The sequence below is a fragment of the Rhea pennata genome, chromosome 10 (assembly GCF_028389875.1).
Source record: "Rhea pennata isolate bPtePen1 chromosome 10, bPtePen1.pri, whole genome shotgun sequence".
NCBI classification, from domain to species: domain Eukaryota; kingdom Metazoa; phylum Chordata; class Aves; order Rheiformes; family Rheidae; genus Rhea; species Rhea pennata.
The window spans coordinates 12,233,327-12,247,287 of NC_084672.1; the positions used below are offsets into that span (position 1 = coordinate 12,233,327).

The 13,961-nt window shown below is 36.0% G+C and overlaps 1 protein-coding gene across 1 annotated transcript in view; it reads right to left on the bottom strand.

Annotated features, from left to right (window-relative positions):
• Nucleotides 1–13,961, bottom strand: part of GALK2 (galactokinase 2) — a 49,538-nt gene that overhangs the window by 28,815 nt on the left and 6,762 nt on the right. Inside the window, exons 4-5 of the mRNA XM_062584263.1 lie at nt 10,266–10,356; nt 7,339–7,485 (exon numbers count right to left, since the gene is read on the bottom strand). Coding sequence (XP_062440247.1) covers nt 7,339–7,485; nt 10,266–10,356 — 238 coding nt within the window. The remainder of the gene's footprint in view (nt 1–7,338; nt 7,486–10,265; nt 10,357–13,961) is intronic.

Here is a 13,961-nt window from a genome sequence, read left to right on the forward strand (position 1 = left end):
GTCATGATTTTATGGACCTCTATCATCTTCAAGCACATTTTTCCAAAGAGTCTTAGCTTGCTTTTATGGAGGTCATTCTGTACTTCTGATCATCCATGTGACTTTTTGCTGAATCTTTTTCAGTTTAACAGTCTTGGTTTATGAGGAAGGAGAGGGGCAGACCTATGGCTTTCCTCAGACTGACAGACAATTTCATTGTATCTTCTACTACTTTTATGTGGCAAATGAGCCACATACATAAAATCTCTGTTAATTAGTGCTGACATAGGCATATGATAAAGCAACTTCAACCAGTTCAACATTACTATTCCACCTCTCTCTCAGAGGTGACCATCCTGACACCATAGTCACAAAGACAGCTTACGCGACCACGTGTCAGCCACTTCTGTGCAGTGCTCCGTTGCTTAAATGTGCTTTGCAATGAAATACCTGCAGCGTAGTGCTCCTTCCTGCCGACTGCAGTGAGGTCTGTAACCATGAGTGGTAAAAAAAAATAGGGAAGCTGGGATGGAATCAAATATCTCAAGTTAGTCTAACAGTACCTTAGCTATTTTGTAAAATTGGTCTAGTTAGGCTCTGCAAGTGTGAGAGGGACAAGCATAACAGGATGGTGGTAGTAGCTGGTAGGTGAGTTAAACCTTCACGTCTCCCTGCTGATCTGTCAAGAAACACTAAATATTACAGCTTTCAAATCAGATCTGATGTGATATATACAAATGCAAGTAGGGCTTTTACATCTCCTGGCAGGCACAAATGACAGATTGGCAGTGTTTGCGTTGGAGATGTTTAGTATCAGTGAGCTACACAACACAGCAGGTTTAAAGTTTTTTTTGTTTTTTATCCAACAAAAAATAATATATTAAATGACAATATCCTTAATTGTACAAAACTGTACAAAGCAGCATCATTAGGAATGGCATCTTAGTGCATATAATTCACTTGCTTGCACAATAAGACACATTAAAAGCATTAAGAAATATATATGAAGTAAGAATCTATTTAAAGAAGCTGCTGTCTCCCACGGATTTCAAAACTAAGCTCTTATGTTTCAGACAACTTTGGAGCATTTGGAAAAAGCTAAAACAACCAATAATATAGCAAACTTTTATCCTTCTCATGCTATTCCTTCCCTCTTCTCTCTTCTCAGAGGCTTAATTCTAAACTCTGCTCAGAATGAATGTATTCTATTGCAAGAGGCAGTGCTTACTCATTTGTATGCCGGTAACGGGCCCCATGTGCAGACCCAGGCTAGCCTTTGATCTGAGAGCTCGACTAACTACCTCTGCTTTTTGTTTGAAACTATTTAAGGTTCTTCCTGATAAGAAGCAAGTCAATCTTGGGTTACAAAGAAAGAAATCACTACCACTTAAAACCATTTTATCTTTGAGCCGCAAGACTTCCTATCTAGCATGGGGAAAGTCTAACTTGGGAAATCATATTAGTGGAGATATAATTTAGGCTGACAAGGGTTGTGATTTTTTATTATTGGTTGCCTTATGTGTAGTTACTCTAGATAGAGAGATTTCTTGTAATAAGAACTCATCAATAGCTCTGCCTCAGGTCACCTTGTTTGGCTTTTTAAATGGAAAAGTGGTTTTCAGTAAAATGATACTTTTCACTAGTGTGTACAATTTTTTTTCAAAAATTTACTTTTCCATATGAAACAGCTAAAATTCAGGCTTTGATTTTCAGCTGAGTATTTTTGATCTTTTAAAAATGTTGGAAGGCAGGTAAAGGAATATTTTTCTGGCTATTTCCAGTCACCAACACTGTATTAGTTTTGCACCATTTATGTTCTTACACCCTGATACTTCTGCAGCATGATAAATTTTGAACCACCCAGTACAACTCATTTGAGTCTCTGTTTCCTGATCATTTATTTTAGTTTCTTTCAATTTAATCCAATGTATAATGAACATCAAGGCCCAAGGGTTCAAAGGTATTCAGGTATCTACTGCATAATGAAAACAAATGAACCACCTACTCAAAAAACCTTACAACTTACAATTTTGATCACCTACTTAAAAAGATCTTCCTAAAAATAGAAGCCTACTAATATAAAAACCTCCTAAAGAATTATCTGAGTGAGAATAGATAAGGGAGTTTGAACTTTAACAGTCCCCTTGCTTGCAAAGAGGCCAAGGGCCAACTACTCTGATTTTCTCTCAGTGCAGTGGGTCTGGACAGTATGTAAACTGTGATAGAATTTGTCCCTATATAACTGTCACTGTCAATATGTTCCATACCAGTGATCAATCCCTTTCAATCTCACATAGAACTTGAAAGAAGTAAACTTGTGTAAGATTAAACCCCTTAAAAGAGCAAGACAATTAGTGAGTAGGAGACAGGCAAATATTTGTTAGTAAAACAGAATGAGTGTTGCTTAGTACTTTTTTGGAACAGCTTACTCCACATTACCCAGAAACTTGATATATACAAACCCAGAATGATGGCAACCAAAATAAAGGAGCCTTATCTATAAAACGATAGTATTAAATTACATCTACATCAGTGGTTTTATATAAGCTAATTTCAGTTGAAGTTAAATGTGCTAGATTTTCTACATACAACAATGCGTGAAAAGTTATAGCTGAACTTTAAAATCAAAAACAATGTTCTTTCTGTTTTAAATTTTATTGGTTGTGAAGGAAAGCTCCATGAAGAAAAATATTTTGAAAAAAGAACAAGTTATTTTTAGATTGTCGTTTTCAGTGCTCCAAGTCTACTCCCCATGTGAATTTGAGCAATTTCAGTATTTAAATATCTACAGAATTGCAGAGTCAAAATATAGAGAAGCCCTTTAAGTCCATTTAGTCTCTCTATGCCAACACAATAATTGTTCTCTAATGCACATTCATTATCATTTTGTCCAGTTTAATTTGAAAAGTCAGACTCAATCTACCACTTCCTTGTAAAACAATGAATGTGGGCCATTTTATAGTCTATTTAGGACCTAGTGCAGATTTTTCATGAACTTCTACAGGTTTTGATTCACAGCATACAGAACTGAAAATTGAAAAGATACATTTACAGATAAAGATGAGTATTTTGAGTTTTAGAGTAGAAAGAAAATATTCTCCATCACTTAAGACATATTTAGAGTCAGTTAAATGTTGGGATTTTTTCTGTATGTATCTGGGTGTCTGTGCGTGTATGTATGTGTGTGTATATATATACATATACATATACATATATATATATATATATATAAAAAATCACTTATAAGGGATAAGGCACTATGTTTCATATATTAAGGTATAAAATGATGCCTAATTTTTGAGGGGTTTTGTAACATCAGGAAGTGTCCTGATTTTTAATACCTGATCTTGATTAGGAATTGATTGCTGACAGTTACCATCTGCTTCCAGTTTGCATACAAACTCCCAATTAGCTAAATTTCATACATGTTTTTCAAGGTAATTATGCTTATATTTTTTCAGAAGTGAGAAAATATTTGTCAGATATTATCTGAATGTTCTTAAAAGCACAGCAATCTCAGCTCCACTTGGTCTGCTCTCTAACATACTCAAAAAGAAGGTTATCAGTTTGGTTGATGAAAGATTATGGCCTTTGATTATCACTGCTCCAAAGTGCTCTGTTTACACTCAATTACAAACATGCATAGTCAAACAATTGAAGTCTTTTTTTATAATTCTGTCAATCTTAAATTTCTCTCAGGCTAAATAGACCAAAGTATTATTCAACTTTCTATGTTCAACATTCCACATTAAATTAACTCTATTTGGTTTTATTCTAATTTTCCCAATAATTAAGTATGTACAGAGCTGCCCAGCCCTAAGTAGCAGAAGAAATGTTAGGGTTGGTGAATGGACCTTATTACCAAAGGATTTAACATTTGCAGAGCAACAGTATCATCACAACTCTCAAGTAAATCTAGTTATTCAAAAGTACTAAATGATTCTCTGGTCACTTAAATTCCTACCATGAAACACAAAACTGGGACAATTTAGAACATTACTCTTTGTTTAAAAAAAAAAATCCTGATGATTGCTCTTCACTGAGCAACGCCAGCACAGCCTTAGACTGGTATCCTGCTCAGAGAAAAAAAGGGGATTCTTTTTAAACATCTCATTCTTAATTTTCCATCTTGTTATTTCAATACTATTGCACTGCTGCAACTGGTTAGCACTGCACATCTGGCTGAATTGTCTTGGACTGGTATTTTCCCTAAACTATTGTGTATGTGTGTGATGGGTTTTTAAAAAAATATTGTATGCGAACTGAAACAATGCCCTATTGCAGGCTGCTACACACAATAATTAGTGAGAGCATATTTTTTTTTGATTTTGTTTTCAACGTCAGAAAGTGCTATTTTTAAAGTAAGCCACCGTGAAATTCTAGCTATGTTTTTACAACATTTTTCTTGTCTCTTAATCTCATAGGCCCATCTTTACACTCAAGATGTTATCACATAAAAGCTCTAAATTTCAACCACTTTACACTACAGCTATTTTAAACTTACATTTATCAGGGAAGAACACAAATATAACTCAAATACTCTAATAAAAATAGTTTCACAGAAACACAAAAGATAAATGTTCCATTCAGTAAAAGGTCAATTTTTCATAACTTTGGCTACAGAAGCTCTACTATTCAGCCAAATTTGATTCTAAAGCCAGAAGTTTCCTTGTTCTGCTTCTGCAGATCATAGTATTATGATTTTGCAAAGTCCATCAGATTAATGAGGGGCAAAAAGTCAATCTTTTCTCATAAAATTACCGAGACAATCCACCTCAATCACTGAATATTTTATCTTATAAATATTACCACTTACAACTTTCGCAACTGTAAGCATTTAGAGGGAAAAAAAAAAGTAGGGGAGAGGGAAAGCAGTATTTCTTCCTTAAAACTAAACTAACACAAATATTCTGAGCCCTAAAAATGCAAGCTCCTGGTTTGCTTTCTAGTAGGAAGTATCTGGAAAGCCCCTAGATCTGGTCAGCTGAGAATTTTCTTGCCATGGGGGAGCTCCCAGCCGATACCCAGCCAGCATTACTGGATCCTGAGCAGATACCATTTGACAATAGCATACGATGCATTAGGAGCTGGAAAGAAGTGGCCAGACCCCATTTCATACTTCTGAGGTCTCATATGCCTAGATTGCTCTAATTTATACTTGGGCTAATGCTGCCTTATATACAGCAGTTCAGCAAGGCTAAGTATAAATCCAGCGCATCAGAGGACCTGGATTTAGCTAAACGTAAAAGGTTCCAAAAGCTAAATCATAAATTAGTCCAGAACACTGGACTTCTTGTTTTTACCGTCTTGTAAGATTTTGGGAACCTTAAAACCTGGACAAAAGTAATCAGTCTTCAGAGCTGTCATCCTCTGTCTTATCCAGCACAATCAGGTGTCTTAGTCTATTCAAGCGCACAAAACCTCAGATATGTGCCTAACTCTTCATCTGTTGGCTACTGGGAATTCTCATCTGTACATTAATTGCTTACTTTTCATTGCAAGTGCAAAATATTTGGCTGCAGACAGCAGGATTCTGCAGGATTTCCTGACAAATATGTGGAGTTCTCTCTCTTGTGTTTGTACAATCATATTTGAGACACAGGATTAACTGTCATCACATTTTCCAGCCAAAAAGCTAGAGAGATTTTGGGTTGATTGAAGAGGACACATGAGGAGAAGGAAAAAACATTTGGTGGAGGCTCTGTCTTCCTTTTGTTCCTCCATAATTTTCTATAAAAACACGAGAAGAAGTTTTGCACCTTTCTTTAGAACAGGTCTGGCATAATGTCGAACAGTACTCCCAGGCCATGTGTAAATTCAGCTCAAGATACACACTGTCATGCTTATTCTCTTAAGAAAGCAGTACAGTCTTTCTTGGAATAATGAAAACCTGTCTTCTGGTTTTCCAGGCACAGAGTTCTGTTACCTAGTAAAACTTGGGCTTTCTGACCTCTGTCAGTTTTATGGATTTTGCAGACACCCAGCTTCTCTCTGAATATATTCACTGCAGTGACTTTGATCTGGAGTTCCCAAGTTCAGTCACCATCAGAGATGGTGCTGACCTGTGATATCAGCCTCTATGCAGAATTTCTCTTGACACGGCCATGTACACATGCATGAAAAGCATGTGTCTGTCACCTCCAACCCTCTTACTGCGAAGTCTCACTCACCAGAGCAGGATTCCCAACCCCATACCTTCATCTGCATTTGAACTACACACCTCATCTTGCAAATTGGAGCCTCTGTTAAATGTCCAATACTGGGTGACAATGACTACAGCCATATCCTCCTACTACAAAAGGCCAAGCCACCTAACCAAACATGCTTCTTGCTGCCTTATCCCTGCTTGATACCTTCTTCAAGCAAGCACTGCAAGCACTGCAATGTGGGATAGAGCACGTGCTGCTGCGCAGAGCACTGCAGCTGGATAAGAAGTCACAGCTGATTACCAAAAACTCTCTGTACAGGGCTCTTTACCTCATTGCTCAGATAAGTTCTTGTATACAAGTAGAGCTGCCATCATGATGTACCACTTCAAATTGGTTTTGTACCACAATTTGGGAATGTCTGACTTACACAGTAGGCACAGATATGCATAACAGTCACATTTAGATCAGTTCTTTTCTCTTCTTGACAGTGTTCCAACTTAAGATCCTAGTTTTACTTACCCAGACATTTCTACTGGAGAGAACTTTATTACCCATATGGCACCTTCAAGGACCATGACTCCTCCAGAAATTTTTAATACATAAGCCAAATTCTACTGACAGTTGTAATGGTAACAGGTCACATATTTGGGGTTTATTTTAAGACTGATGTTTGTTTAAAAAACTGAAGAATACATTTTGGATCATAAATATGCTCATTCCAAAAACTGTGAAGAGAGTAAGGAGAGTCAGATGTAACAGTTTTACCTCTGCTTTGCATTGATTATATAATTTATCAAGAAATTTTTCCACAGGCCTACAACAGATGCTCTTCTGTTAGAGCCATGAAAAATCATTCAGGGCCAGGGTAAAGGCCTTGGGGGTGTGGTCCACATGCTTTAGCACATATATCCTCCGTCCTGGCCTGCAGATAGCACATCTGGTCCAGGCATGGACCTGATGGTTGGCCAAAATACAGGCTTACAATAATGCTCTTTTTTCAGCTTTAATGTAAGCCTGTTTTCTTGCCAAATTCAAATCCTGCCAAAATTTGGCCAAAGATGTTTGCTCAATTGTGCAATATCTTAAGTTTATATCCAACAACTCTTTGCAAAAACAATTGTATCGTGTTTTTAATGTTTACAGACATTAACAATATTTAATTTTAAGTAGAATTTTACTGCTGACACTCTTGTGTTTTACAGTAAATTACCTTAGAGAGGGTTTTTCCATTAGCTCTTAATGTCACGAGTCCTGCACAACACACTAAAGCACTGGAGCTAGAGAGACCAGAACTTGGAGGGATGATTCCATCTAGCAGACAATTCATTCCAGTTGGGTTGTTAAGACCAAAATGTTCCTAACAATGAAAAAATAAACAATCTCAGTTTCAAGCACAGACAGGCTCAGGCTTGCAATTATCTGATACTTAGAAAGAGAATCTTTGTGCAGAGTTGCTGGAACCAAGGACCTGCTTCTGGTGTCTCAAAAAAAAAAAAAAAAAAAAAAAAAGTGAAATTTTCATTCTGTCCCTTAAGAACAAAGCCAATGGTATGGATTCAGCCAAAGGTATGTCTGCAATTCCTGTACACAAATGTACATAAGCTGACAGAGCTGTACCCCACAGACAACTTGGTATGGGCTAAATGCCCAAGAATTTACCAAGCTTCGTGGGTGGGTTCTGCAGTATTGGCTCAGCTCTGAGCTGCTGTAGTGACAAAGAATATGACAGCGGTTACCAATCTTTTTATAGTCTACTTTTGCCCTTTTCTCCTCTTCAGCTCCTCACTTAATGCATCCTAAAGAGCTTGAGGTCCACTTCATGCTTCACTTCTCACACTGGCATGCCGTATTAGGGAGCCATTTTAGGCTGATGGGGAACCAGTGGCCATGAAGCCGTGTTCAAAGCCAAATTCCTGAAGCACCCACAGAACTGGCACAATGGTACTTGAAGGCACCGAGAAAACCACAGTGGTACTTGTAGGAAGGTATGCTTTAGGAGGCACAAAGACATACTTACCAGCAGTGATGGTATTTGTCCTGCTATTTTTAGAATAAAGTTTGAAACATTGTTACACGCACTATAAATATCACAAATAATTTAATCCAGAACATTTAATCCAGAAACCTTAAATCCTCAAGCATGTATTCTTTTAATTAGTCTTTATTTGCTTTGCGTTTTCATTCATCATAATTTTAATATAAAATTCTCTCTCATGTTAGTTTTAAATAAACATAGAGTACTTATCAAAAAATCTTTGAACATATATGGGCAGTACATGAACAGCTACATTCTGATCCAGATTTATACATCAATAAACTATGTAAAAATGTCAACAATCAGAAAAACAGCATTGCTTCTATACAAAAATGCCCACCTTCAAAAGATTTCTACTACTTTTCCTGAAACAGCTTCAACCATAAATAACACCAGCAGAAATCAACAAACACAATGATCCTCCTCTGACATCTACCATTCTATTATCACTTCATATTATTTTAAATTTCCCTTTCTACAAATACAAGGAACTTTGTATCCTGCCCATGCCCCTTTATGAACACTAGACAGGCTTGTTCAAAAACAGAAAACGTTCAAGCAACCAGAAACTGATCCAGTTTCTGGATTGTCTTGAATGTGAATCAGCTTGCAAACTTATCACGCGATGTTTAAATAGAAAATGTACTTCAGTTTCAAAAATGAAAATGGACCTTGCCAAGTTCTGCAATAGTTCTGTCCCGAAAGGATAGCATGTTCAGCTTAATATAAACAGATTATCCTGCTGGACCCTCTGAGTACTTGTATTTCAGTGTTTCTTAAGTCTGTAACATTTATGCTTATTTTCTGCCAGTATTAGAGTCTGAAAACCTGCTTTGCCAATTAACCTTCAAGTATAAAGTCCTGTCTTTAGGAAACAAATCTCAGTAGCACACTGCAAAGTAAGTGAATTGGTCACGCTAGCCTTAATATAAGAAAGCATATAGTTTAAATATATCAGTTTAGGAACTGCAGATTGTAATAAAGTGATTTGTGACACTGGTTATTCCAAATATTGTATTGGTCTGAGGCTGGTTTTGATGGCTATCTGCAGTGCTTATCTATTGGATCATGCTGTGAGATGACCTAGACGGTCTATCCAGAGATAACTTCATGTGCTTTAAGACACATTTACCCACAACGTGGGCTGGCTATAGTGACCTGATCCTGGCCTTGTCATCACTGTTTATGCCATCTGTCCTTCCAAAAATGTCATAGGATTCCAAAAATGTCATATCAGGTTGAGAAGACACCATGCTTTCTTCCTAGAAGGGCCATGAATCACCTGCAATGGGCAAGTGGGATTTATGGGGAGCCTCTGCTCTGCGTTCCAGGCCAATATGGACACAGAGCCCTGGCTTTCCTGGGCTGTTCAGGCTCCAAGCCAGTCCAGAGCCAGGCTGGTTCGCAGAGGAGAAGATAAAGCTCAAACGAGCAGACAGAGAAAAGGCTGTCTGGTAAGTGCTCCAGCCCTTACCGTAAGCACACTGTTTTAACTGACTTTGGAAATTTTGAAAATCCCATTCAAATTCCACACACTGAAAACCTGGATAAGCAACAGCTCGTACTGGAATGTTCCTTCTGTATGATGTCTGTTTTTTACATTTTCTTTTGCCTACTGCATGAGTCAGCTTTGCTCAGTTGTGCACTAGTTGCATGTTTCGAGCACAAATAAAAATTAATTCTGTATTTTAAAACACTTCCATAGGAGAAAAGGAACGAAGATAGCATCTTCATTTCCTGACAGCCAAGCATCTAAACCTTTATAAAGGAAATTGTTATTACCTGAATTTATTGAGAAGCATTTTTTAAACTCTAAAATACAGAAATGTCATTATGATAATTAGTTTGATCAAGATTTTATTAAGTAAGCAGATTATTCAGTATCAATTTATGTAATAAATATAAAATGAACATAGTGCTCTACAAATATTTTAAAACAAAATCAACTATATCTCATTTTCAAATTTTAAGATATAAATACTTAACTTTAGAGTTAAGAGAAAGTCACAAAATGCAGGGGAATATTTTCAGGGTGAATAAATATTATGCTTGTTGTATTTTACTTCTACATTAATTTCTTAAGTTAAATGGATTTGGCTTACCTGAATACCTTTCAGTCCACATAGAAAGTAGTTATGCCACAGAGGTTTGGTTTTGTTAATCTGAATGTTATTAGCACTGGTACTGAAATCCCTGCAAAAACAGAAATACCTTAAGACTAACTTGTCAGTAAATTTAGTTAGAAAAACGTGGCTTATTACTGCCATCTGCTGATGAACAGAAATAACTTGACGTTGACAATCACTTTTTTTTCTATTAAATATTTACTAGTTTTTTCCCTATAGCTCTTCTTTATTAATAAATTATATAATAATTTTTAAATAAAAGCGTAACTTATAGATAAGCTTTGCTTAAGTTACAGAATTTATTAAACAAATTCAGAAACTAAAGCTGCCCCTTAGCATTCTTAATCAAGGTAGCATGTCTTCCATCACAAGTCTATACGCCTTCTTCAATCCCTCAGCGAAGTGAAAAATCTAAATAATCACAGTTGTCAAACTTAGAATAGTGATAAATGTACTTCAAGCTTTCTTCTAATTCCTGCTCAGAAATTCATCTTCATTACCCTTTGCCTGAATAGCAGTTCATTAAAACAGGCCTAAATATATGTTTTCATGTATGTTTTCAGGGTACAATTCAAATACAAGATTATCTATTTCATCCAGGATAATTCTGATAATGGCTTACCTATTCCAACTTTATTTCAAAACAATAAAAACAGCAAATCTAAATGTTCTTAAAGAAACTAATGCTACAGATACATGCTGTCAAAACATGCAGGGATGTGCAGAGACCTCAGACGGGCATGCATCAATCCTCAAGAAGCACAGTCTGTTTAGAAGTCTATACTATTAAACTCCCAATAACTATGTCTATCTGATGTCAATACAGTAGATGCCCAATCCAGAAAGAGCTAAGGCACTGAGAATGTCAGGAAAAACTAATGAAAATTATTCAACTTGCAGGCTAAGTTGTGCTTTAAAGAGCACAATGTGTCACGCAATGCTGTATGAAAAGGGGCAGCTGGAATCCTTAGAAATATTTAGGCCCAATGGAAAGAAAAATAAAAAACTGGCAGGAATTTTAAGGAAGGAGACACTTGACAACTTACAAGAAACTGGAATTTTTGCTTCTTATACTAGTCCTACTCTGTACCTGTAAAACTACTTACGTTAGCGATGTGCCTTTTTTATTTTTATCTAAAATAGTAATGTTAGTTAATATCTGTAATGAATACCGATGTGAAGATACCTTTATCAGTAAAGTATTCTCTTCCCTATGAAGAAACAGTTACACTAACATAAAGCACATTTACAGTGATATAACTGTCTTCTATTATGTCTGAAACCTTTACTTTATCCTGGTACAGTTAAAGGCTGCAATTTTTGAGATTATGCAAACCTGAAGTCTGATAACCACAGTAAAAGGGGACCTCCAGTTCTGCCTCCTCTTTATCTGGTCTAATGCTAGCTAAACCATAGTGAGCTACCCCACTTACATTATCAGTCCAGAAACTACTGCTAGGTCAACATGATATGACAGACTTCACATTTCAAATATCAACTTAGAATTACCATTTTTTCACTTAGATATTCAATTTTAACATTAATTGCAGTGCAGGAAATATCAGAGATTGCTATACAGTTTAAGGTATAATTTGCTGTCATTTCAATTTCAGAAAATAGTGCCACTTATGGGACATTATCAACAATGCAGCATCAATGAATTGCAGAGAGTTAGTACTGAGAAATTATTGGTTTATAGAGCAACACAAAAGCAAGTACTGAGATTGCAATATGAGGAAAGTTCAGGAATACCAACAAATTCTTTGAGTTTGAGATCTATGAGTCTTTGGAACAATCTTCCGGAGGATATAACAAAATCTTTTGCTTACAACATTTGAATATGATCAGAAAACAGAAGTACTGGCAAGATAGAAAACATTTTTTTAATTATGAGGAATAAAAAAATTTGTGTTTGCTTATGCTTGTTTTCCACAATAATCCTAAATTATTATTGTAAAAAAAGCAAGGATAATCACAATCAATGTTTAAAAGTGATTAACAGGAGATCAATCTGAAGTCCCTCCAAAAAGCTTTCTAGACTATTTCATCTGCATCCTTCTTTTTATAGAATCAGACAAAGGAAAAACTAAATGAACAGTAAGACATATACTGTGGTTACATTTGCTGGTTGCTTGTGATAAAGGGAAACAATGACTTCTTATAAGGTATTTTACTTGTTTCTGCAATCTTCTCACACAGAAAAGGAAAGAAAAGTTGGCTTTGGTTTCACGTGGACCTACTTCATAGAAACACAGGATGTTAGAGTGGCAAGGTCCCCTGAATCCTTAAGTCCAGCTTTTTGTTATCACATTCAAGTTATTATAAAAACCCTTTCCTAAATGCCTAAACTTCATCTTAAATTAGCAAAGCTTAAATCTTATCTTTGTTCCTCCTATGGGAAGGCAGGCAGTTTGATATAAGAACATTGTAATAAAATAAAATGAAAAATATTAAATAGCCTGATACTGTCTTTTTCAGCCTTTCTATTTTAAGGGATTACAGGGAAAGCTTGCCCCATCTCCACTGCTACATGTAAGCATTCTAATTCACCTGGAAAATTAAAGAGTGGAGTTTTTTCATGCTTGAATAGTATTTAATCCTTATTTGGGAGATCAATTTGGCTGGCCAATTTGGCCAGGTATCGTCTTGTCAATCTGTTAGCTTATCTGTTGCAGTCCTCTGTTAAAGATCTGATTTTTTAAAAAGACTTTCAGGTTGTGCCATGAGATGGAAAAATCATTGGTAACTATTGTCCTGTGGTATTTCTGAAAGCATTTTGAGAAGTATCACGTCAGATACTGTCTATGCATGTATTTCTCAATTACAAAGATGTTTTGTGAGAGGAGGTACTGGGAACTTCAAGAGGTTGCAACTTCTGAATAGCATTTCAGCCCAAATAACACACACATAAAAGCATCTAATCAACTCAGAATTTATGATGAAAAACATAACAGTGGTTTTTTGCAACCTGTTCTGTGTTCCGTTTTTCTGAAAAGTTAACATGAACTATCTGGGTGGAAGAGGGCTATATTCCAGTTAACAAAGCAAGAATGAAATAGGAAACAGTGATTCTACAGAGGCTTATGGTTAGCCCTTGTTAGCCAAAGGTCTGTATATATATGCATTCACCACAGGCATAAATCTACCAGCGTGACAAGCTGGAAAAAAAAGATATACTGTCAACAATTGTTTGTTATGTGGAGTAACATCCAAAGTGTTGAAAAATACTTCTTTGTTACGAAATTATGGGCATGTTTTAGCTTTCTTTTTAAGCAACAATGTCTCAATGAAACAGAGATGCTGAATGTCATACTCTGAGAGCTCTTCTTAGTTTATGGTTTAAACTGTATGTTTTCAAACTGAAACTAAGGCAGATGTAAAAATGTAGTGACTGTTCACTTTGAAATCAAAGGCTATAATTCTAGATTTGGAATGAACTGTATTTACTTCAGCAGAAGGTCATTTTGATTCTTATGTAACGTGCTAAAGCCCAAAGACCAAGTAAATACGTTTATGTTTTGGTTACTGTTTTATTTAATATCCATTATAACAACTTTTCCTGATCAAAGCTATTATAATTTTATATTATAATTTCTCCTCCTGCAGAATAGTTTTGCTATACTGTTTAGCCACGTTGCAGATTACTACTGCGGAAAGGGAAAGGTCCCACCC